The 26,085-nt window shown below is 47.9% G+C and overlaps 1 protein-coding gene across 2 annotated transcripts in view; it reads right to left on the reverse strand.

Moving 5' to 3' along the window:
* LOC123774322 (leucine-rich repeat and fibronectin type-III domain-containing protein hattifattener) overlaps positions 1-26,085 on the reverse strand; it is a 98,242-nt gene that overhangs the window by 13,305 nt on the left and 58,852 nt on the right. For both annotated transcript variants that reach the window (XM_069322031.1, XM_069322032.1), the window contains exons 6-10: positions 4,713-4,872; positions 3,822-4,207; positions 3,080-3,385; positions 1,928-2,047; positions 1,385-1,500 (exon numbers count right to left, since the gene is read on the reverse strand). In XM_069322031.1, the coding sequence (XP_069178132.1) occupies positions 1,385-1,500; positions 1,928-2,047; positions 3,080-3,385; positions 3,822-4,207; positions 4,713-4,872 (1,088 nt within the window). The remainder of the gene's footprint in view (positions 1-1,384; positions 1,501-1,927; positions 2,048-3,079; positions 3,386-3,821; positions 4,208-4,712; positions 4,873-26,085) is intronic.

Consider the following 26,085-nt stretch of genomic DNA (forward strand, 5'->3'; position numbering starts at 1 on the left):
AGGTGAGTATGGGGTAATGGGGGCGATTGTGGGGACATGTTGGGCTGATGAGTGTGGGTGCATGGGGGAGGTGAGTGTATTTAGGAGTGGTGTGGGGAGTGGGGGAGAGTGTAACTTTAACACTAAACGGAGTTTATTGTTAAAGGTATAGAGGTTGTCAATGTAGCAGAGTGGTCAAAGTGAATGTGGAGGTATTGAAAGTGACTGATGGAACTATGATGGTGGGGTGAGTGGGCAAAAGTGAGTGGTACAATATGAATTATTCATAAAAATACAAATACCTGTGTATGTCAATGTTTATAGGGTGGTTTTTGGGATGGTGTAGGTGAGGTTTTTGTGGGGATTTGAGTGTGAAGTTTGAAAGGATGTGGGTGCAGGTGGAATTTACATTTTAGGTTCGGGTAGTTGGTGTGGATGGAAGGTGGAGGGGATTGGAATTAGTGGTGAAAGGTTGGAGGAAGGCAGTGGTGGTGGTAGGCAGTTGGAGAGTTAGTGTGAAAGCTTTACATGGGAACCAAGCTCAATAAGAAGCACATGTATATGGCCATATATATATATATATATATATATATATATATATAACTGAAAACTCACACCCCAGAAGTGACTCGAACCCATACTCCCACAACTGGTATGTACAGGGACGCCTTAATCCGCTTGACCATCACGACCGGACATAAGGAAGTGATAGCCGAGGCTATATGAACCACTTCCCCGCCGGCACTCGGATGGTTATCTTGGGCATAGCATTTTATCAAATCACCTCATTCTTTGGGGCACACGTGAGCACAATTTAGGGGCACAATTCGGGTATCAATACTCGGCTATCACTTCCTTATGTCCGGTCGTGATGGTCAAGCGGATTAAGGCGTCCCTGTACATACCAGTTGTGGGAGTATGGGTTCGAGTCACTTCTGGGGTGTGAGTTTTCAGTTGTATATAGTCCTGGGGACCATTCAGGCTTGTTTGCATATATATATATATATATATATATATATATATATATATATATATATAGGTGTTGAATGCTTCTAAATATGACAAGAAATAAATATGTCTCTCAAAACTATGGAAAGTATGGAACTTCAGACAAGAGGTGAACTTGACAAAACTGCCCAATCACACAATGAAAGTTTCTTTAATGATCACACATTAGTATTTTAAATCTCGAATCAATACGAGGACGCTTTCAAAAGATATCGCATGTAATGATAATAAAATATATATATTGCTAGACTACACTGGATAGGAAGGGAATCTTAGGGTTATGATCATACAGAAATGTTGATGATGTCCAGGACACACAGTGATAGCTTCAGCGTCCTCAAGTTATCACAAGGACCCTCTATTACACAAAACATTTCCTACGGCGCCGGAGACTCACTTATCAGGGGTGACATTGACGTCTTCGAGGGAGACCACACACACCACAATGCACTCCTGTGTCGGTACGTTCTTGATCTTGAACTCTCGTTCCGACGCTGCCAGGGGCGGTCCAAGCTGTGGGAGGGTAGAGAGCATCTTAGACGATGTTCTAGTCTGACCGTGATGACAACACCAGGCTACAATACTAGGCTACATTAATAGTCTATGATAACAGGCTATAATAAGGGTTTCTCTCTATATCTGATTGTTTCGCTTCACATGTGTATTGGCAGCTGTGGCTCCACGTCCAACAATCATTATCACTCAATATTGAAATTGTTCTTTATGATAATTTAGTATTGAGCATTATCATTATTATTATTATATGATTATTACAAAAAAGGGCTGTTAATTAGTTTACTTTATATCCCCCTTGCTTCACTGTCTACTTCTTTTCTTCATTTTCCACCGTGACTACTTTCTATTCTATCTACTCTCTTCACACTGTCTATTCTTTAACCCCCTTTCCTTCCCTCCCTCTCTCGGGGGGCTGGCGGTTCACCTTGAAGTTCTTGTCCCCGAAGAGCCTGTACACGACCCTGAAGCCCAGGATGTTGGAGACCTCGGAGTCCCACTGGATGATAACGGAGTTGTCCTTCCTGTAGGCGTCCTGCACGATAACCTGTTGGAGAGGATCCCTGTGTCAGTGGTGTTCCCAGGCAGCGGGGGTCATGGGTGAGGAAGGTCAGCAGGGGTCATGGGTGAGGAAGGTCAGCAGGGGTCATGGGTGAGGGGAGGGCAGCAGGGGTCATGGGTGAGGGGAGGGCAGCAGGGGTCATGGGTGTGACAACACAGCACTGGGGGGTAGTGTGTCAACATAGTATGAGGTTAGTGTGGCAGCTCTAGCAGTGAACGAGTCCTGTAACTAACACTAAGTGGTCAACCCCCCCACTTGACACTTGAATAATTTCCTTCTGAGCAGTTAAGGAAGATAGGCACCTGGTGAAGGTCGTCTAGTATATCGAATTATGCTCCAAATACCAATTTCTAATCGTACAAACTGAGCTAGATAAGCACAATTCTTAATATTTGTTAAGCAGCTGGATTGAGTCTTTTTTTAATAGTCCTAGTCTGAATTTTACCTAGGAAGTTTTTTTTTAAATATCTTAAAAGGCCTGTTTGAGTAGTATCAAATAATCACTTGGAATTTCATAGGGGGGTGGGGGTAATTTAGTGCTTTAGTAAGCTGCACTTCGCCTTTGCTTGCTACGTGATCATAAAATAATCATCTGCTACCAATGTTATGTTTAACACTAATTTTCATTAAAATTGGCCCCGTACTTCAGGCGCTGGAATGACTGGTCTCTGAAACAGATTATTCTAGGTTCATTTTGATGGAAATATGAACTTAAAATGTTAAACAAACTCAGTGTGCAGACGAGGAGTCACAATAACGTGGCTGAAAAATGTTGACCAGACCACACACTAGAAAGTGAAGAGACGACGACGTTTCGGTCCGTCCTGGACCATTATGAAGTCGAATGTGGACTTGAGAATGGTCCAGGACGGACCGAAACATCGTCGTCTCTTCACTTTCTAGTGCGTGGTTTGGTCAAACTCAGTGTCTTGTACAATATCATTTCTTGGTTTATAACAGTACAACCATATGTTATTTAGCTTCACAACACCCATTTACACCCGCATTAGCACGCACCTCCTCCACATAAGGCCCGCGGGACTGGGACCCGAAGAAGTTATCCTGGGACGAAGGCTCGCTGGTCCTGAGGATCAAGCTGGGCCTGGAAGGCACTGGCTGGGCCACTGGCCGCTCTATCCTCGACGAACCCTGCTCGAACCTCGTTGGCGGTAAATCCATCGTGGGGTGGCTGTGGCCCCTGGTCGGGCCCTCGCCTCCAGGGCCCCTCTGGACGGACCCGACGCTCCCCACGCCGTTCGACTCCCCCTCTCGCTGCTCGGAGCCTCCAGGAGTGATAACGAAGCCCGGCCGGAACGAGGTCACCTGTCAAGGGGTCACACGAGGTCAGCAGAGTCGTTTGCATATATATTAAACAACTTATGTGATTCGGAACTTCACAACCCGAGGTTATTATTGTTATAGGTCACTTGTAGCCCTTTGGAGTTCATAAACTGTGTCAAATATGCAAATTATGGCGCCATAAATGATGAAAGGTGTAAAGGTTTCGCAAGTGGACACGTAAATACTCGACAAATCCTGAATTAGAATTTTAATACTGCAAACGAGGAATAATATTCACATACGGATTAAGACAAATTAATGGACAATGATCACTGAAGACAATAGTAAACCACGTAGCTACAAGGAAGATATTGTATAGGTAAACCACTCCCTATGAAATAATATTAGTAATGCGATAGTAAACCTACTAATGACTACCGAGGTAAAATTGTCAATGTGAGAGCCAACGACAGTTTACCTCAGGTTCTGGTGGAGTGGTTGGTCGGGGCGGGAGCCGAACCGCCGAAGAAGGCGCTTGAGTTGTGGTTGTGGTTGTGGTTGGAGAGGAAGTCGGTGGTGGTGGTGGAGGAGCCGTTGTAGACGCCGCTGGTGGAAACTCGGTCCTGGGGGACGTGGGGCGCGGCAGGGTGGTGGAGGAGCCGCCGGCGGCCAGGACAGAGGAGCTGCTGCTGCTGCTGCAGGATAGCTCCTCCGGACTCAGCTGGTAGAAGGACCGCTCGCGGTACTCCGGTGGCTGACCACAGAACTGCGGGCTGCGCTCGCGGGACGTCACCTGCAGGTCGTAGTCGCGGATCCACTCTGGGATCCACGCTACCTTGCAGTCGCAATGCAGGAACCTGCCCCCTGCCACCATTGCAAGAGTTAATTAGCATATTTATAACCTGACACACTAACAATTGATATATTTCCTTCTACAAACTACAGTGGTAAATGACACTATTTGTCACTAGTCAGGAAGCCACGAGTGTATATTTTCCCACTGAGATATACCCTATCCTTAATCTATCTTAATATCCATAAATTATCCTAAATACCTATAAATTATCCTAAATATCCAAAAATTATCTTAAATACCCATAAACTATCCTAAATACCCATAAATTATCCTCAAAACTCCTAAATATGTCCTAAATACTCTTAACATATCCTACAATACCCTAGATACCCTCAATCAATCTTAAATAGCCTTAATATATCTTTAATACTTGAAAAATATTCTGAATATATTTCAAAATATCCTAAAATAGCCTTAAAATATCCCACATTCCCCCACAGCGGAAGAGCTCCATCTCGACGGACGGCCTACTTGTCGAGTCTTTCGTCCCTGGGAGTACTCACGACCACGTACCGACGGACAGTCCCCTGAGGGAGGTGTTGAGGTGGGCGAAGGCCTGGCCAGGCACACTAGTCAGAGGGTTGCCGTCCAGGGCCAGTAACGTCAGGGACTTGATGCCTCGGAAACCGTCTTCTGGAACCTCCGTGATCAAATTGAACCCGATGTCCAGAACCTGGAAAGAGAGAGAGAGAGAGAGGATGAACCTTCAGTCTCTGGCTGTATAGTGATGAGGGAAAGACCTCTGCCAGTACAGGCGCGTCGTGGCGTATCTTACTATGCATTTCAACGGCTACATCTGTAGCGGTGATTTACGATAAGCATTCGACGCAAGTGTGTTTTAGTGAGAAATAGTGTGAGGGATGGAAGGTAAAGTGTGACCCCCGGTGACGTTACCGTTGTCGCGGCCTCGCGTCACCAGCGGCGGCTCTTGTGTTTGGTTATGTATATTGGTTGAGTGTTCGTCCAAGTTTCAAAAGTTGAGGATTTATTGTATTGGGTTGTTCAGGTTCCTTCAACACCCGCGCACCCCTAGCTAAGCCTAGGCGTTGATGAACAGATACATCCTAGGCGTTGATGAACAGATACATCCTAGGCGTTGATGAACAGATACATCCTAGGCGTTGATGAACAGATACATCCTAAGCGTTGATGAACAGATACATCCTAGGCATTGATGAACAGATACATCCTAGGCGTTGATGAACAGATACATCCTAGGCATTGATGAACAGATACATCCTAGGCGTTGATGAACAGATACATCCTAGGCGTTGATGAACAGAGTAACAGATACATCCTATGCATTGACGAACAGATCCATCCTATACATCCTGGGGGAGTTCAATGATGCACATTCAATCCCATTGTATTATCTCCATATTTTTTGTCAAATTCTATTGTCCTTAAGATGGCCTTGAAAATCACATGAGGAACTGGTAGAGACTCAACATCTAAATATATAACAAAAATTGACTCAGAGCAATTAATGAGAACGTCTCGTTTAGCAGTGAATTGTTTGGCTACACCGGATCCTTGCTGCCTGAGGCAAAAGGAAGAGGTATATTACAATTGTATATGTTATATAACCTGCCCATCAGTCTCTCAGTTTATATATTTCACTTTGTAACTAATCTGGTATATGTCACTGACATCCCCGAGTAGTGTAGACTGGGCTGGATCACATACACCAGGGAGTATACAGGATCACATACACCAGGGAGTATACAGGATCACCTACACCAGTGAGTATACTGGATCACATACACCAGTGAGTATACAGGATCACATACACCAGTGAGTATACTGGATCACATACACCAGTGAGTATACAGGATCACATACACCAGGGAGTATACAGGATCACCTACACCAGTGAGTATACTGGATCACCTACAACAGTGAGTATACAGGATCACATACAACAGTGAGTATACAGGATCACCTACAACAGTGAGTATACTGGATCACCTACAACAGTGAGTATACAGGATCACATACAACAGTGAGTATACAGGATCACCTACACCAGGGAGTATACAGGATCACATACAACAGTGAGTATACAGGATCACCTACAACAGTGAGTATACAGGATCACAGACACCAGTGAGTATACAGGATCACCTACACCAGGGAGTATACAGGATCACATACACCAGTGAGTATACAGGATCACATACACCAGTGAGTATACAGGATCACATACACCAGGGAGTATACAGGATCACCTACACCAGTGAGTATACAGGATCACATACAACAGTGAGTATACAGGATCACATACACCAGTGAGTATACAGGATCACATACAACAGTGAGTATACTGGATCACCTACAACAGTGAGTATACAGGATCACATACACCAGTGAGTATACAGGTCATTAACTGAGCCTAATTACCGACGCCTCGTTAACTTAAACAAAAAACTACCTATTTGGTCAAACGTACACAATTGGGCTGTTAAGAGCCGACAGTGTACAGGTCCCCTAAAAAAATTAAGCCAAAAACCAAACTTAAACATTCTTATTTCGGTACATATATATGTGCTATATTAGGCCTACTATAGTGCTATATCAGGCCTACTATAGTGCTATATTAGGCCTACTATAGTGCTATATCAGGCCTACTATAGTGCTATATCAGGCCTACTATAGTGCTATATTAGGCCTACTATAGTGCTATATTAGGCCTACTATAGTGCTATATCAGGCCTACTATAGTGCTATATCAGGCCTGCTATAGTGCTATATCAGGCCTACTATAGTGCTATATCAGGCCTACTATAGTGCTATATCAGGCCTACTATAGTGCTATATCAGGCCTACTATAGTGCTATATTAGGCCTACTATAGTGCTATATCAGGCCTACTATAGTGCTATATCAGGCCTACTATAGTGCTATATCAGGCCTACTATAGTGCTATATCAGGCCTACTATAGTGCTATATCAGGCCTACTATAGTGCTATATTAGGCCTACTATAGTGCTATATCAGGCCTACTATAGTGCTATATCAGGCCTACTATAGTGCTATATCAGGCCTACTATAGTGCTATATCAGGCCTACTATAGTGCTATATCAGGCCTACTATAGTGCTATATTAGGCCTACCATAGGCCTAAGAGTTCTTGGATAAGTTAGGTTCTCTGTTTATTTTTAAATTTTTCTTAAAAATGTCATTTGGGCTAATTCATTAATACAAAAAAATATATATTTTTGGGTTTCAAGAGTCCATGTTTGTACGTTCGAGGAAAGAGATGCTTAAAGTACTATAATTTGTGGAGTATGGTCCTCTATGTCGTATTTCACGCTGAGTATTTGTGTGTGGTGATCATGTCTCCTCTGTCTCTCCTCTCTTGCACGTGTGTGTGTAGTAAGACATGGAGGCTCGTCTTGGCGGCACCGCAAACTACCTTGATTTGTGAAACTTTCTTTGAAGTTGAAAATCAACAGCTGCTCACCAGATCCATTAAACTGTGAACTTGATATAAGAACAGGAAACTCCTCCCCACACAGGGTTATCTTGAGGTTATCTTGAGATGATTTCGGGGCTTTTTTTTTTAGTGTCCCCGCGGCCCGGTCCTCGACCAGGCCTCCACCCCCAGGAAGCAGCCCGTGACAGCTGACTAACACCCAGGTACCTATTTTACTGCTAGGTAACAGGGGCATAGGGTGAAAGAAACTCTGCCCATTGTTTCTCGCCGGCGCCTGGGATCGAACCCAGGACCACAGGATCACAATTCCAGCGTACTGTCCGCTCGGCCGACCGGCTACCCATGTGAGGGTGTGATACTCGCCCCATACAACGTGTGAAACACCAACCACAACAGACTAGAGACTCCAGAAGCATCAAAGCGAGCACTGCCGCTACTGCTGAACAGTACAACAAGTCCGCTGAAAGAAGACGACAGCGGAGCAGCGAAAGCAACAGCGGCCAGAGGCACAATGATCACTACAAATGGCCCCGGCGCGGCGCTCTTGTGTGGTAATGCGACCCATTACTGAATTTACCGCCAGAGGCAGCCAGGCTCTTCGTCAACCACACCTGCTACACTTCGCCTCCACACCTGCCGCCCGGTCCCAGCCACACCATTACGGGCCCTAACAGCGCTAACTGTTTATTCAACCGCACCTTAACCCCCCCCACCACCCCCCTTCTCCTATCCCCTCAAGCCATCCACTTGGACTGATCGGTACTGCCAATCTCTTTATCTTACAGGGCCGCGGTTCGATCCCCATAGTCCAAGTGACAACAGCTACCAGGATAAGGCACTCAGCCACTATAACCATACAAGACACGACAGGGATCTGAGGACCTGTCTCCACATCCTTGCACGGTATATCTTAGCGCTTTCTCCCTATAATTACGTCGAGATTAGAGACATAAGACGTCTTAAGATGCTGCTTTAGTGCATATATCTTATATTGATGTTAATATTTAAGATCACATCTCGCCAATTACAAGGGGAATACCTTTGTATTCTTCGGGACAATAACAAAAGGGGTTTGAGATGCGTGTGTTGTTTACATTCAAAGAAAAGTTGACATTAATGTTTCAGGAGAAAGTCTTAAAGATTGGCAGCAGCACGTCTTATTCATGACAGACAGACATCCATGATGACACGCCACCACCACCATCACCGCAGTCATCATTCCCGATGGTGTCTTCCACGCTCAGAGTCGCTCCGCCGGCATACCAAATAATATACACATGGAAAATACTGGAGGGACAGGTCCAAGCAATAGCCTGGTGGACCAAACTCTCACAAGTCAAGCCTGGCCTCGGGCCGGGCTTGGGGGAGTAGAAGAACTCCCAGAACCCCATCCACCAGGTATCAACCAGGTATCAACCAGGTATCAACCAGTCACATCTCATCAGTGTTGGATAGATTCTTCAGTCGGTCCATGATTTGTGCAGTAAAGAATATATGTGTTCAGGGCAATACCTTGTGCCAAGTGGCACACACTCCGCTTAGATTTGATAGCATAACTAGTGACAAATTTTTCTCTCGACATTTTGAAAATTTGTGTTGTGGGACATTTGAAATTTGAAGGGTTTTATATTTCATATAAAGAGATGAGGCAGATATCGGCGTCTGTATCACTCGCACAGACAGACAATACACATTATTTTCTCCCCCTTTTTTCTCTTTCTCTCTCTCTCTCACACATTCTCTCTCTCTCTCTCTCTCTCTCTCTCTCTCTCTCTCTCTCTCTCTCTCTCTCTCTCTCTCTCTCTCTCTCTCTCTCTCTCTCTCTCTCTCTCTCTCTCATTCTCCAGGATACAACAAGCAGTCACCCCTCATCTACTTGTCAACCTCTACAAATTTTCTCAATCTTTAGCTGCTTTGTTTACATTTAATAAACAGTTTACGAGTCTGCAAACTACCAGACGTCAACAACCTCATCAAAGGGCGGTCAGTCATCAACAGCGATGATTCACTCTTACACTCTCATCTGGAACATGTTTGTTCAACACTGTACTTGAGCGCGGTCAAGCCTAACACTAAAGGCTCGAGCACACAGATCCTGCTTCGTCCAGTCACTAATATGATGGTAATTTGAAGATAAATATATAGTACTCCTAATGGAAACTCATAATACGCTCGTGCAATAAATGAATTATAAATGAATCGTGAATCAATGAGTTGAAGACTAGCGAGAGCGTCCTGTGTGACCCACAGAGGTCAATGGGAAGGTATCTTCTTGAGGTTATCTTGAGATGATTTCGGGGCTTTAGTGTCCCCGCGGCCCGGTCCTCGACCAGGCCTCCATCCCCTAGGAAGCAGCCCGTGACAGCTGGCTAACATCCAGGTTATATTTTACTGCTAGGTAACAGGGGCATTGGGTGAAAGAAACTCTGCCCATTGCTTCTCTCCGGCGCCCGGGATCGAACCCGGGACCACAGGATCACAAGCCCAGCGTGCTGTCCGCTCGGCCGACCGGCTCCGAGGTAGGAAACAATTTTCCTCCCTTTGTGTAAGAGAGGCGGGTACAGGAGCTGAGTCCTGCCCATTGCTGCTACCAGCTTCACAGCTTTTCCCCTTCCATAGTTCACGGTAAGCCTTATCCTAAACCTTTCCCTGGAACACGATCCAACAATTGGTTTACATCCAGGTTCATAATTGTTGCTGAGTGAGCAGGGGTTGAACAGTTAAGGACGGGTCGGTGTATAAGCATCCTTCCCTGACCAGGGCTCGAACCCGGCCTATATAGGTGGCGAGGCGCATGAGCACGCTACCACATCACCAAAGGGACTGCTTTAGACGACGCCAACAGATAACGACCAGACCACACACTAGAAGGTGAAGGGACGACGACGTTTCGGTCCGTCCTGGACCATTCTCAAGTCGATTGTGAGAATGGTCCAGGACGGACCGAAACGTCGTCGTCCCTTCACTTTCTAGTGTGTGGTCTGGTCAACATATTTCAGCCACGTTATTGTGACTCCTCGTCTGCAACAGAAAAGTTTTCTTTTGCAACATTCATGAACTGCTGTGAAATTGACGGACTCGTGAAGCAGTTGATGGATGTTCCCTCAACACGAAGATCCAAGTGAAACCCAGTGAACGGACCATGCTAAGAGAGAGAGAGAGAGAGAGAGAGAGAGAGAGAGAGAGAGAGAGAGAGAGAGAGAGAGAGAGAGAGAGAGAGAGAGAGAGAGACAGGAACGGAGGGACCAGTACTAAAGCAAGCAACACCAACACAGCTACACCACAGCGACCAGAGGTAGCCACCACAGTGGTACTCGGAGACGGAGGACAACCGCTGGTCGTGTGCTCACGGCATACATGACGGCCGTGCAAGGCGGGAAAGTCGACGGGGCATACACTAGCATAAGTGGCGACAGGATCTGGCAACACAGGTACAAACTGTAGGTATGCAGACATATTCAACACACACATCAAGCACATAGTAGATATGGTTGAAAAAATAGTTCGAGAATCAGTATATTACATAACCGAATTTTAGAAAAGCGGGGCCCTAAGAGCTAACAGATGGATCTTGCAGGCACAAACAGGTGTATAGACACACATACATCAAACTGACACAGCCATCAATCACTCACGCTCGTCAAACGACCACAAAATCGGTCGCAAAATGATCCTAGTAGTGATAATTTCAAGGTAGCGCCAGACGGGCCCACAACACTCCCGCCAAGAAGAAAACGGAAGGCCCTCGGAGGAGGGTCTTCCAGCAGCCGGACTCCTGGAGCGCCTTGCCTGGACGGTCATAACCCAATCTTGCACCATCACTGCGGTCTCCGGAGGCTGCTGCTCGCTGGAGGCGACGATGAGGGAGATGACGGTGATGGCCCAGGTGCTGGAGGAACGTACGCAGCTCCGCCTGGGTAACTGTGTTTCCCGGACCACCGTCAGCCCTAATGGGAAGGTTTCATTGGTGATGGAACATTAGCGTGGCGAGGCGGTGATAGTGGGTGGTGATGGCGGAGGCGCGGGCGTCCGTGGATCGCCTTCTGGCGGGATAATGACCGAGATATTGATGATTGAAGTAGAGGTCTTCCGACTTCCGTGTAGCCAGGTGTGTGTGTGTGTGTGTGTGTGTGTGTGTGTGTGTGTGTGTGTGTGTGTGTGTGTGTGTGTGTGTGTGTGTGTGTGTGTGTGTGTGTGTGTGTGTGTGTGTGCGTGCGCGTGCGTGCGTGTTCAAGTGGAGGAGCGGGGTTGCGTGAGCCGGACTGCACACACAAGCTTCTCTCCCACTTTCAGACGCCGCCAGCCGGAGCGTCAGAGTCGGTGATCTATGAGACCAAGTCTACAGGTGCATGACCTGCCGAAGGTCTACAGGTGCATGACCTGCCGAAGGTCTACAGGTGCATGACCTGCCGAAGGTCTACAGGTGCATGACCTGCCGAAGGTCTACAGGTGCGCTGCTGTATATATCCACCTCGCTGGTGCAGACGTCCCTTCACCCCCTGGAACGCTGCCTCTTTAAGGTATTTTACGGTAAATCCAAAAGATTATGGAATGCAAGGCTGCAAACACACTCTTTTGGGTTTACCCTAAATAATTAGAGTGCAAGATGACCAAAAGAGGAGTTAGTTCGAGATAAGTGAGTGTTTAATTTTGTAGCAACAAGAGAGGGAAATAAGTTAACAACTAGCATCACTAGATGAAGCTAAACCTACTGGAGCAGACGGTATATCACCATGGGTGTTAAAAGAAGGGACACAAGCCCTCAGCCAACCTCTAGCATGAATATTTAATGAGTCACTAACAAAGGACGAATTGCCAAACTGCAGGAAGAAGCCAAGTGTATCAATTTGCAAGAAAGGTGATAGAGTTGAGGCACTTAACTACAGAACAGTCTCACTGACAAGCATCCCCTGCAAGGTACTCGAAAAATAATCAGGAGACGACAAGCTACACACCTAGTGAGAATTAGGTACGTAAATTACCATCAATATGGCTTTATGGAAGGGAAATTATGTCTGACGAACCTACTGGAGTCCCATGATAAAGTATCGAAAATAGGGCAGGGCAGAGACGGTTGGGCAGACAGCATATTTTTATACTGCCAGAAAACCTTTGATACAGTACATCACAAGAGATTACTACATAAACTCGAGAGGCAAGTTGAAAAAACACTTCGACACTGACTGACTGAAAAACACTGACTTCGGTAAAGAATTACATAATTACAGGAGCTTAAAAGAATTACAGGAGTCAGTCACAGTGAGGGGGAGAGAAGTCGAACTTACCTAAGGTAACGAGCGGAGTGCCTCAATGACTGGTGATGGCACCCATACTATTTCTCACTCTTGTAAACGACCTGTCTACAGGAGCAGAGACCTTGAGGTTATCTTGAGGTTATCTTGAGATGATTTCGGGGCTTTTTAGTGTCCCCGCGGCCCAGTCCTTGACCAGGCCTCCATCCCTAGGAAGCAGCCCGTGACAGCTGACTAACACCCAGGTACCCATTTTACTGCTAGGTAACAGAGGCATAGGGTGAAAGAAACTCTGCCCATTGTTTCTTGCCGGCGTCTGGTATGGAACCCAGGACCACAGGATCACAAGTCCAGCGTGCTGTCCGCTCGGCCGGCCGGCTCCCCCTATGTCAATGTTTGGAGACGATGTAAAACTAATGATAAGACTTGTCTCATACGAGGGTTACAAGATTCTCCACAATGACTTAAACAATCTGCAAAATTGGTCTGAGAAATGGCTACTGGAGTTCAACACCAGCAAGTGTAAAGTGATGATATGGGAACAGGCATCAGGAGATCAGAAGGACAGTACACGGTGAAGGGAAACTTCCTCCGCCATAACGACTAGAGAAAGAGGACCCGTGAGTCGACACATCAAACATAACTCCGGCGGCTCATATAAACATAATAACATCAGCGGCACACTTTATAAAAAGTCAGACCATCCTTCAGGAACTTAAATAAAGAGACATTTAGATCGCTGTTCAACGCCTCTGTGAGACCAGTTTTAGAACACGCTACTCCATTTTAGAGTCCAATATAAAAAAAAAAGAATTAAACTAGAAAACATTGAGACGTTTACAACGAAGTTCATCCCAGAATTACGAACGGTATGAAGACAGACTCAAGGAACTATACCACACGATGCTAGAAATGAGAAGAGAGGACATGATAGAGACATATAAAATACTTAGGGGGGGATTGACATAATGGAAAAAAACAAGAATAATCACAATGAACACCAATAATACAAGAGAATATGGAAGCTTGAGACTTAAATGAGTTATAGAGATGTTAGAAAGCTGTCTTTCAGCGTGAGACTTGTCGAGGAAATGAAATGAACCATTGGAGCAGGTTGTGGAAGTCAACTGCATCTATAATTGTTAATTTTAGACAGCCGGGGGGGGGGAGAGGCGGAGCCCAGGAGCCAGACCTCACTCACCGTACACATAGGCTAGCAACATCTACGTTTAAGAAATTAAAGTCCAGTCAACCAAGATTATAATATTTCTGTCAAAACCTTTTCATTTACAGCGAAATTTTACCGCCATGATATAACAATTATACCACCATGATATAACAATTATACCACCATGATATAACAATTATACCACCATGATATAACAATTATACCATCATGATATAACAATTATACCACCATGATATAACACTTATACCGCCATGATATAACAATTATACCACCATGATATAACACTTATACCGCCATGATATACCAGTTATACCACCAAGATATAACAATTATACCACCATGATATACCAATTATACCACCATGATATACCAATTATACCACCATGATATAACAATTATACCATCATGATATACCAATTATACCACCATGATATAACAATTATACCACCATGATATAAGAATTATACCATCATGATATACCAATTATACCACCATGATATACCAATTATACCACCATGATAAAACAATTATACCACCATGATATAACAATTATACCACCATGATATAACAATTATACCATCATGATATACCAATTATACCACCATGATATAACAATTATACCACCATGATATAACAATTATACCATCATGATATACCAATTATACCACCATGATATACCAATTATACCACCATGATATAACAATTATACCACCATGATATAACAATTATACCACCATGATATAACAATTATACCACCATGATATAACAATTATACCATCATGATATACCAATTATACCACCATGATATAACAATTATACCACCATGATATAACAATTATACCACCATGATATAACAATTATACCACCATGATATAACAATTATACCATCATGATATACCAATTATACCACCATGATATAACAATTATACCACCATGATATAACAATTATACCACCATGATATAACAATTATACCACCATGATATAACAATTATACCACCATGATATAACACTTATACCGCCATGATATAACAATTATACCACCTCATACTATCCAACACACAAACGAAGCAAGCAACATATTATACCATCATACTCCATCATATTCCTCAAAGAAGCAAAACAAAAAAGCAACATTAAAGAAGCTTGAGATCTCAGCTTCCTCCCAAGATCCTGGAGCCAGATTCACGAAGCAGTTACGCAAGTACTTACGAACCTGTACATCTTTCCTCAATCTTTGACGGCTTTGGTTACATTTCTTAAACAGTTTACAGGCATGAAAACTTGCCAATCAACTGTTGTTATTGTTATAAACAGCCTCCTGGTGCTTCGGAGCTCATTAACTGTTTAATAATTGTAAACAAAGCCGCCAAAGATTGAGAAAAGATGGACAGGTTCGTTAGTGCTTGCGTAACTACTTCGTGAATCTGGGCTCAGGTAGCTTTCCTTAATTAACACAAGACAGAGGTGTATTAAGGTATATAATCAGAAACATTCCATTGGAAAATATGTTTATTTAAGCCTGGATCAGAGGATAGATAGAGAGAGAGAGTCGGAACTTGTCCTCCTATAATACGTCGCATTTTATCCGTATATACTTCATTTACGGCCCAAAAATCCTCGTATTAGAAAATGGCAGCGGCTGGCGAAATTGACATACTGTCCCGTATTCTAGTTTGGGATCCTCTGGTAGGTTAGGAGAAGGGCACTTTAGCACGATAAGTTTCTTGGCGTTGGGAGGACGGGCTGGGGGTCGATCACCCGCTGCTACAAGAAGGTGAGCGACCCCCCCGCGCCGACAGCCAAGAATCCCTGCACCGGTATCGTCTGTCCTACGGGCGTTCGAGCCCACGTCACTACCACATACCAGGACCAGCCAACCTGGTCCTCCCCACCACCCCCCACGCCCTTCTCCCCCCCTTCCCCTACCCCCACGACCCCCTGAGCCAGGGGGGGGGGCTTGGTGGTGGAGAAGGAGGGAGGGAAGTTGAGGCAGTCTGTCCTCCTACAGCCTGTCCTCCTACAGCCTGTCCTCCTACAGCCTGTCCTCTTACAGCCTGTTCTCCTACAACCTGTTCTCCTACAACCTGTCCTCCTACAGCCTGTTCCTCCTTCAGCCTGTCCTCCTACAGCCTGTCCTCCTACAGCCTGTCCTCCTACAGCCTGTTCCTCCTACAACCTGTCCTCCCACACTCTGTCCTCCTACAACCTGTCCTCCTACAACCTGTCCTACAGCCTGTCCTCCTACAGCTTGTCCTCCTACAGCCTGTTCCTCCTACAGCCTGTCCTCCTACAGCCTGTCCTCCTACAGCCTGTTCCTCCTACAGCCTGTCCTCTTACAGCCTGTTCCTCCTACAGCCTGTCCTCCTACAGCCTGTTCCTCCTACAGCCTGTCCTCCTACAGCCTGTGCTCCTACAGCCTGTTCCTCCTACAGCCTGTCCTCCTACAGCCTGTCCTCCTACAGCCTGTTCCTCCTACAGCCTGTCCTCCTACAGCCTGTCCTCCTACAGCCTGTTCCTCCTACAGCCTGTCCTCCTACAGCCTGTTCCTCCTACAGCCTGTCCTCCTACAGCCTGTGCTCCTACAGCCTGTTCCTCCTACAGCCTGTCCTCCTACAGCCTGTCCTCCTACAGCCTGTTCCTCCTACAGCCTGTCCTCCTACAGCCTGTCCTCCCACAGCCTGTTCCTCCTACAGCCTGTCCTCCTACAGCCTTTCCTCCTACAGCCCGTCCTCCTACAGCCTGTTCCTCCTACAGCCTGTCCTCCTACAGCCTGTTCCTTCTACAGCCTGTCCTCCTACAGCCTGTCCTCCTACAGCCTGTGCTCCTACAGCCTGTTCCTCCTTCAGCCTGTCCTCCTACAGCCTGTCCTCCTACAGCCTGTTCCTCCTACAGCCTGTTCCTCCTACAGCTTGTTATCCTACAGCTTGTTCTCCTACAGCCTGTTCTCCTACAGCCTGTCCTCCTACAGCCTGTTTTCCTACAGCCTGTTCTCCTACAGCCTGTCCTCTTACAGCCTGTTCTCCTACAGCCTGTTCTCCTAAAACCTGTCCTCCTACAGCCTGTTCCTCCTACAGCCTGTCCTCCTACAGCCTGTCCTCCTACAGCCTGTTCTCCTACAGCCTGTTCTCCTACAGCCTGTCCTCCTACAGCCTGTTCCTCCTACAGCCTGTCCTCCTACAGCCTGTCCTCCTACAGCCTGTCCTCCTACAGCCTGTTCCTCCTACAGCCTGTCCTCCTACAACCTGTCCTCCTACAACCTTCCTCCTACAACCTGTCCTCCTACAGCCTGTCCTCCTACAACCTGTCCTCCTACAACCTGTCCTCCTACAACCTGTCCCCCTCCAACCTGTCCTCCTACAACCTGTCCTCCTACAACCTGTCCTCCTACAGCCTGTCCTCCTACAACCTGTCCTCCTACAACCTGTCCTCCTACAACCTGTCCTCCTACAACCTGTTCTCCTATGTCCTGTCCCCCTACAACCTGTCCTCCTACAACCTGTCCTCCTACAACCTGTCCTCCTACAACCTGTCCTCCTACAACCTGTTCTATGTCCTGTCCCCCTACAACCTGTCCTCCTACAACCTGTCCTCCTACAACCTGTCCCCCTACAACCTGTCCTCCTACAACCTGTCCTCCTACAACCTGTCCTCCTACAACCTGTCCTCCTACAACCTGTCCTCCTACAACCTGTTCTCCTATGTCCTGTCCCCCTACAACCTGTCCTCCTACAACCTGCCCTCCTACAACCTGTCCTCCTACAACCTGTCCTCCTACAACCTGTTCTCCTATGTCCTGTCCTTCTACAACCTGTCCTCCTACAACCTGTCCTCCTACAACCTGTTCTCCTATGTCCTGTCCCCCTACAACCTGTCCTCCTACAACCTGCCCTCCTACAACCTGTCCTCCTACAACCTGTCCTCCTACAACCTGTTCTCCTATGTCCTGTCCTCCTACAACCTGTCCTACAACCCGTCCTCCTACAACCTGTCCTCCTACAACCTGTTCTCCTATGTCCTGTCCTCCTACAACCTGTCCTCCTACAACCTGTCCTCCTACAACCTGTCCTCCTACAACCTGTTCTCCTATGTCCTGTCCTCCTACAACCTGCCCTCCTACAACCTGTCCTCCTACAACCTGTCCTCCTACAACCTGTTCTCCTATGTCCTGTCCTCCTACAACCTGTCCTCCTACAACCTGTCCTCCTACAACCTGCCCTCCTACAACCTGTCCTCCTACAACCTGTCCTCCTACAACCTGCCCTCCTACAACCTGCCCTCCTACAACCTGTCCTCCTACAACCTGTCCTCCTACAACCTGTCCTCCTACAACCTGTCCTATAACCTGTCCTCCTACAACCTGTCCTCCTACAACCTGTCCTCCTACAACCTGCCCTCCTACAACCTGTCCTCCTACAACCTGTCCTCCTACAACCTGCCCTCCTACAACCTGCCCTCCTACAACCCGTCCTATAACCTGTCCTCCTACAACCTGTCCTCCTACATCCTGTCCTCCTCCAACCTGTCCTCCTCCAACCTGTCTTCCTACAACCTGTCCTCCTACAACATGTCCTCCTACAACCTGCCCTACAACCTCTCCCCCTACAACCTGTCCTCCTACAACCTGTCCTCCTACAGCCTGTCCTCCTACAACCTGTCCTCCTACAACCTGTCCTCCTACAGCCTGTCCTCCTACAACCTGCCCTCCTACAACCTGTCCTCCTACAACCTGTCCTCCTACAACCTGTCCTCCTACAACCTGCCCTACAACCTCTCCCCCTACAACCTGTCCTGCTACAACCTCTCCCCTACAACCTGTCCTCCTACAACCTGTCCTCCTACAGCCTGTCCTCCTACAACCTGTCCTCCTACAGCCTGTCCTCCTACAGCCTGTCCTCCTACAACCTGCCCTCCTACAACCTGTCCTCCTACAACCTGTCCTCCTACAACCTGTCCTCCTACAACCTGTCCTCCTACAGCCTGTCCTCCTACAACCTGCCCTCCTACAACCTGTCCTCCTACAACTTGTCCTCCTACAACCTGTCCTCCTACAACCTGTCCTCCTACAACCTGTCCTCCTACAACCTGTCCTCCTACAGCCTGTCCTCCTACAACCTGCCCTCCTACAACCTGTCCTCCTACAACCTGTCCTCCTACAACCTGTCCTCCTACAACCTGTCCTCCTACAGCCCGTCCTCCTACAACCTGCCCTCCTACAACCTGTCCTCCTACAACCTGTCCTCCTACAACCTGTCCTCCTACAACCTGTCCTCCTACAACCTGTCCTCCTACAACCTGTCCTCCTACAACCTGTCCTCCTACCAAGAACGTCGCTTTCCGCCCGTATGCGTTACATACGGCCAAAAACTGTCGTACTAGAAAATGGAAGCGGCTGCCGAAAGTGACGTACTGTCCCCGTTTTCTGTTTTGGGTTCTCTGGAGGTATTTTAAGAGAAGACAGTTTACCTTGACCGTTTTCTTGACGGTGAGAAACCTTAGGAGGACGAGCTGGGTGATGGTGGAGGGGGGGGAGGGGGGAGAGGGGGGAGAGGGGGGAGGGGGAAAAGGTCATTTAGAAGAGCGACTGACCTGGAGTTAGGGGTTGAGGACCTTCGACCTTAACAAGGTCATTAAGGCCAGCTGTCTGGTGGGTCTTTATACGTGTATCTGTTCAGCTGTCTGTGGCCCCCTACAGGTGGGGCCAGCACCGGTGTGGCCCCCTACAGGTGGTGCCAGCACCGGTGTGGCCCCCTACAGGTGGTGCCAGCACCGGTGTGGCCCCCTACAGGTGTGTAGTGCTGGTCGCTACACCACACAACACACACAACACACACACACACACACACACACACACACACACACACACACACACACACACACACACACACACACACACACTCCAGAAAATACAGAGAAGGTTCACACGGCTCCGTCGGGACCTTATCCTACAAAAGAGAGTTTGAAGCGCCTCAATCAGCACTCGCCAGAGACACGCAGAACATGAGTGGATATGATCCAGGGGTTCCAAGAGAATTATTAACATAAATTCGTTTCCTGAAACCGTAGAAAACAGGCCAAAACCCAGCAACAATGGCTACAAACTGGATCCATTTGGTGTTAGGGAGGCTACAGCTGATGTACCTTACCTTGAGGTGCTTCCGGGGCTTAGTGTCCCCGCGGCCCGGTCGTCGACCAGGCCTCCTGGTTGCTGGACTGATCAACCAGGCTGTTAGACGCGGCTGCTCGCAGCCTGACGTATGAAGGAGACTTGAATACAAATGTTACCGAGACGAATAGTTTAATAGGCTTGAACACAAGCTCGGATAGTCCAGGAAATGTATATGTTTATCTCTCAGAATGTTTGGTAATATGTTTATTGTTTGTGATGTGTGTCTATGTATGTATTAACACGGTGTACTGAACGGGGTGAGAATAGCTTGAGCTACCTCATCCCTTTGTGTGTATTTTACCTCAATAAACTGATTTCAATTTCAATTTCGGATAGTTCCGTGTGGCGAGAAGAGGGTGGAGGAATAAACAGCGCCCCGCCTGACATGGGGCCAAGAGGTCTGTCTGACTGGTCGTGTTTCCCTAAATCCGGTGTTGACATGGTCTTATTAAGTGAAGACCGGAGCTGCGGAGCTGAGTGCCTCGCTGTGGCCGCCTGTTATCTACACCAACACATCAGTACCACGTAATTATCGCGCGGGTTAATCCTCCTCTTTGTATCACTCTGTTGGTCTGTCGACGTCCGTTCACTACACGCGCGCACATTACACGCACGCTGCATGCACACGATCGCACGCTACACACACACACACGCCACAGCACGGAGCAGCCAGCACCTGTCGAGACTATAAGCACGAGGAGCGAGAAGTAACAGTAAGACCTTCACCTCCTCTCACACACTGATTACCATAACAGAGACGCACCGCCACGGAGGGCCGCACACTCTGCTCTCCCAGTACAGATCACTGAGGCTACACTGGAGGTCTCATAACCCACAGAGTTGAGTCCCAGGTTGCTCTGCTCTTAGCATGTCGTGGCCGAGTGGGTTAGGGCGTGTGTTTGCGAGTGTCCAGTTCGCAGGTTCGAATCCTCATCATGACTTCTACTGATTTTCTCATTAATCTTATTTTAATACGTCCCAGCATGTGTGATGCGTTGATGGGACAGCTGAGGATCCCTCAGCTGTGAGGGACAATGACAACAGACGTCTTCAAACGTCTGAGACGTCTTCAAACGTCTGAGACGTCTTCAAACGTCTGAGACGTCTTTGAGACGTCCTTCAAGATTCTACACGTCTTTGACTTATTTCACACTCCCTCGACATCATGTACACAGCCCACAGCAAAATACTCTAACGACCCCCACAGGGATGGCCCTTCTTATTGTGGGCACCGTGCAGGGTGCCCCAAAATGGCCCCCTTATTGTGGGCACCGTGCAGGGTGCCCCAAGATGGCCCCCAGTACCCGTGCTGGGTACGGGGACCTAGTCCCTTCACCGGTGACTTACTACACGCTATTGTATCTTAAACCTGTATTTTTAATATTATGATTCAGATCAAACTCTGGAACCCGGCGGTTACTCGGTTCTGGAAGCCGGCGGTTACTCGGTTCTGGAAGCCGGCGGTTACTCGGCTCAACTTGTAATGGCAGAGGTAAAAAAAATCCTTGTTTCCTGGTCTTTGTCTGGACATTGAGTATACAAAATGACCTGTTGTTTGCCCAGCTTCTTTGTTGGTCATTCTTTCTTTGTTGGACTGGACCGTATAGGTTCCAGCCTGGCGGCGGAGGCTGCCTTCTCGCCTAATCCAGGTCACTGGAGGAGAATTATTCCATCTGGATCTTTTGCGTCTGATCCGAGTCCTAGCGCCCTTTCTGTCTCCTAACGATTCCTCTTGCGTCATCTAAGGGCTCTCCTGCGTCCTAAGGCTTTCTTTGCGTACTGAAGGTCTCCCTTGTGTCCTAATCCGCGACCTGACGACCCAATTTGTGCCATCGCGGCTCCAGCTGCGTCCTTCGGTGAATATAAAGCGGCCAATGAAAGGGTTCAGGGTTCGCTGGAGTTGATATTGCTGAGGCAAGGACTCGATACTTGTTGTCAATACTTGGGTCGCTAAAGACACGCCTTGCTCCCTTCTGATTCTTGATTGATCTTGAGTACTTCTGTTCATGTGTTGATCTCTCGTGAATGCTGTTGTTGAAGGATTCATCTTCTGATGGGTCCTATCTTGAGGTTATCTTGAGGTTATCTTGAGATGATTTCTGGGCTTTTTTTAGTGTCCCTGTCCTCGACCAGGCCTCCACCCACAGGAAGCAGCCCCTGACAGCTGACTAACACCCAGGTACCTATTTTACTGCTAGGTAACAGGGGCATAGGGTGAAAGAAACTCTGCCCCCTTAAAAATCACCACAATCTTCACTACAATTGTGAGAATCGTTGCTATAATCACCGCAATCCTCGCGTCCACCGTCACAACCATCCCACCACCAGCCGTCGCTACCACCACCACCACCACCACCAAGGTCGCCCCCAATGACAGACATAAGAGCCCTGACCACCTAACCTTTCATAAAGTTCAGGGACGAGGCTGCTTTTGCGTTGGTGGAATTAACCGGGTTAGTGAGACCAGGTATGAGGAAGTGAGGTTGGATGAGGTGGGGGTGAGGTGGGGGTGAGGTGGGGGTGAGGTGGGGGTGAGATGGGGGTGAGGTGGGGGTGAGGTGGGGGTGAGGTGGGGGTGAGGTGGGGGTGAGGTGGGGGGTGAGGTGGGGGTGAGGTGGGGGTGAGATGGGGTGAGGTGGGGGTGAGATGGGGGTGAGGTGGGGGTGAGATGGGGGTGAGGTGGGGGTGAGGTGGGGGTGAGGTGGGGGTGAGGTGGGGGTGAGATGGGGGTGAGGTGGGGGTGAGGTGGGGGTGAGGTGGGGGTGAGGTGGGGGTAATGATAGGTTGTGGGAGGCGCTGTTGAGGTTCGGTCAGCCTGGGTTGGCTGCGCTATATACAGAACTCATCTAGATGCGGTAAACTTGTCTCGTACAACTACGCCAGAGACAGCTGTGTACCCCAGCTATGCCCCCGGGGAAGGAGGGGGGGGCTCTCACAACCCCCTTCCCCCCTCTAACAGCCGTCAACACCTGATGTAACAGCCTGAATAGGAAGTGAAAGCAGTTACGCCAAGTAGATTAACTACCTCCCATCGTTACCTGGCCCATCGCCTTGATCTGAAGAGAGACTGGTGGCTCAGACTGACTATCGGAATGAGCTTCACTGCCAAATACCATCACTGTTCTCCAGCTCCAAACTCATCAGATACAGGAGATAGAGAGATACAGCCTCCTGAAGCTCATCCCGTCAGCCAGAGGCAGGGCGAGGCTGTCCCCCCGTCTCATCCTCCGATACGACTCCCTGTATGTGACGGGATCCGTCACAGACAGCAGGGAGGCGGCGGACGGCCTCGTTCGACAAGGCTGAAGGTAATGATCCCGTTACCCTCAGATGGGTAAATCCCCCAGCCTCCACCCCTACCACCTTTCTGTTCATTGGTCACTGTGTACCTCAGGACAGGTGCGGTATGGACCAGAGGGGTCCGGCCAGGATGACAAGTTGGTATTACTGAGGAATGAGGGAAGGAATGTATACTACAGATTTACATCCTACGTCATAAATTTACATTTATAATACATAGAATTACATTTACGTCGCTACCACATCCTGGTTGATGGGGTTCTGGAAGTTGTTCTACTCCCCAAGCCCGGTCCGAGGCCAGGCTTGACTTGTGAGAGTTTGGTCCAACAGGCTGTTGCTTGCTCGGCCCGCAGGCCCACATACCAACCAACCACCACAACCACAACCGGACCAAGCCGGTGGTCCGGCACTCCTTGGAGGAAACTATCTAGTTTTCTCTTGAAGATGTCCACGGTTGTTCCGGCAATATTTCTTATGCTTGCTGGAAGGATGTTGAACAACCGCGGACCTCTGATGTTTATACAGTGTTCTCTGATTGTGCCTATGGCACCTCTGCTCTTCACTGGTTCTATTCTGTATTTTCTTCCATATCGTTCACTCCAGTACGTTGTTATTTTACTGTGTAGATTTGGGACCTGACCCTCCAGTATTTTCCATGTGTATATTATTTGGTATCTCTCTCGTCTCCTTTCTAGTGAGTACATTTGGAGAGCTTTGAGACGATCCCAATAATTTAGATGCTTTATCTCGTCTATGCGTGTCGTATATGTTTTCTGTATTCCCTCTATTTCAGCAATCTCTCCTGCTCTGAAGGGGGAAGTGAGTACTGAGCAGTACTCAAGACGGGACAACACAAGTGACTTGAAGAGTACAACCATTGTGATGGGATCTCTGGACTTGAAAGTTCTCCTAATCCATCCTATCATTTTTCTGGCTGACGCAATATTTGCTTGGTTATGCTCCCTAAACGTTAGGTCGTCAGACATTATTATTCCCAAATCCTTGACATGCTGTTTTCCTACTATGGGCATATTTGATTGTGTTTTGTAACTGTATTATGTCTCAGATCCTCATTTTTGCCGTATCTAAGTACCTGAAATTTATCACTGTTAAACATCATGTTATTTTCTGCTGCCCAGTCGAAAACTTTGTTAATATCTGTTTGTAGTTTTTCAATGTCTTCAGCAGAGGTAATTTTCATGCTGATTTTTGTATCATCTGCAAAGGATGACACGAAGCTGTGACTTGTATTTTTGTCTATATCTGATATGAGAATAAGGAACAGCAGTGGTGCAAGGACTGTACCTTGAGGTACAGAGCTTTTAACTGCGCTCGGACTAGATTTTATTTGATTGACTGTTACCCTTTGTGTTCTGTTCGACAGGAAAGTGAGTATCCAGCGTCCCACTTTAACAGTTATACCCATTGACCTCATCTTGTGTGCTATCACTCCATGGTCACATTTGATCCTGCTCCCATAGCAGCAGGATCCCCATCCTGCTTCTATGGGAGGGGAAGGAGAGGAGAGGAGGATGGAGAAGTAGGGGGTGGAGGGAGAGACAGGGGAAAAGACAGAAGATAGACAGTAAAAGGGCAGAATGAGAACGGGGAAGAGATGGGAACACAGTCGAGGCTTGTGACACCCCCCCCCCCTTCCCTCATCACCATGGGTAACAGGTATGTTATGGTGGAGGGGGGGGGGCAGGCTGCAGGTGTGGGGTGACGCAGGGTTGGCAAGGTTCCCAGTAGCGGTGTGGGATGGCAGTAGCAGGTGGAGAAGCCGCTAGGATAGTTCCTGAGACTCGAAGGGTCTATACAGTGCTCCAAGATAAACCTGGACCAGGTTCCAGGCGCCGCTGTGCCCTGGCCGTCACCCCGCCGCCCCGGGGTCACCGTGTTCCAGGTAAACAAAAGACAAGCGTTCCAGGAAGATCTCCCGTTGGCGTTGGGGTCCTTCCAGCGCCCCCAGGAGCTGGCCTGCAGAAGCCGAGGCATTTGGAATCAAGCTCGCAGGACGGACACCGCAGCTTACGCGCCCAAATGGAAGTACTCGAAGTACGGGAAGCCTATTACAGGATCTTCCTGTCTTGAACCCTTGTTTGGGAACCCTCCCTCCATCCCCTTGGGAGGGTTCCAGTCACCCTTTATGTCTGCCTGCACACCCTGCCTGCACACCCTGGCCAGGCAACGCCACATAGCGGTATTGGAGCCTTTAAGCTGAGCAGAATGCTAATTCACACGCTCGAGCGCTCCTCTGAGAGGGATACGCGCGGAACGTTGCTTAGAGGTTCAAGGAGCATTTGAAGTGCTGGTTACGGCATTTTTAAGACGACTTGTAATGCACATACAGTCACGACTAACAGTTACCACCCACTGATTGGTGATGACAAGGTTGCCACCCACTCACAGCAGAGTGCCACGTGACACAGCAGAGTGCCAAGTGACACAGCAGAGTGCCACTTGACACAGCAGAGTGCCAAGTGACACAGCAGAGTGCCACTTGACACAGCAGAGTGCCAAGTGACACAGCAGAGTGCCACTTG

The sequence above is a fragment of the Procambarus clarkii genome, chromosome 10, assembly GCF_040958095.1.
Source record: "Procambarus clarkii isolate CNS0578487 chromosome 10, FALCON_Pclarkii_2.0, whole genome shotgun sequence".
Classification (NCBI taxonomy): domain Eukaryota; kingdom Metazoa; phylum Arthropoda; class Malacostraca; order Decapoda; family Cambaridae; genus Procambarus; species Procambarus clarkii.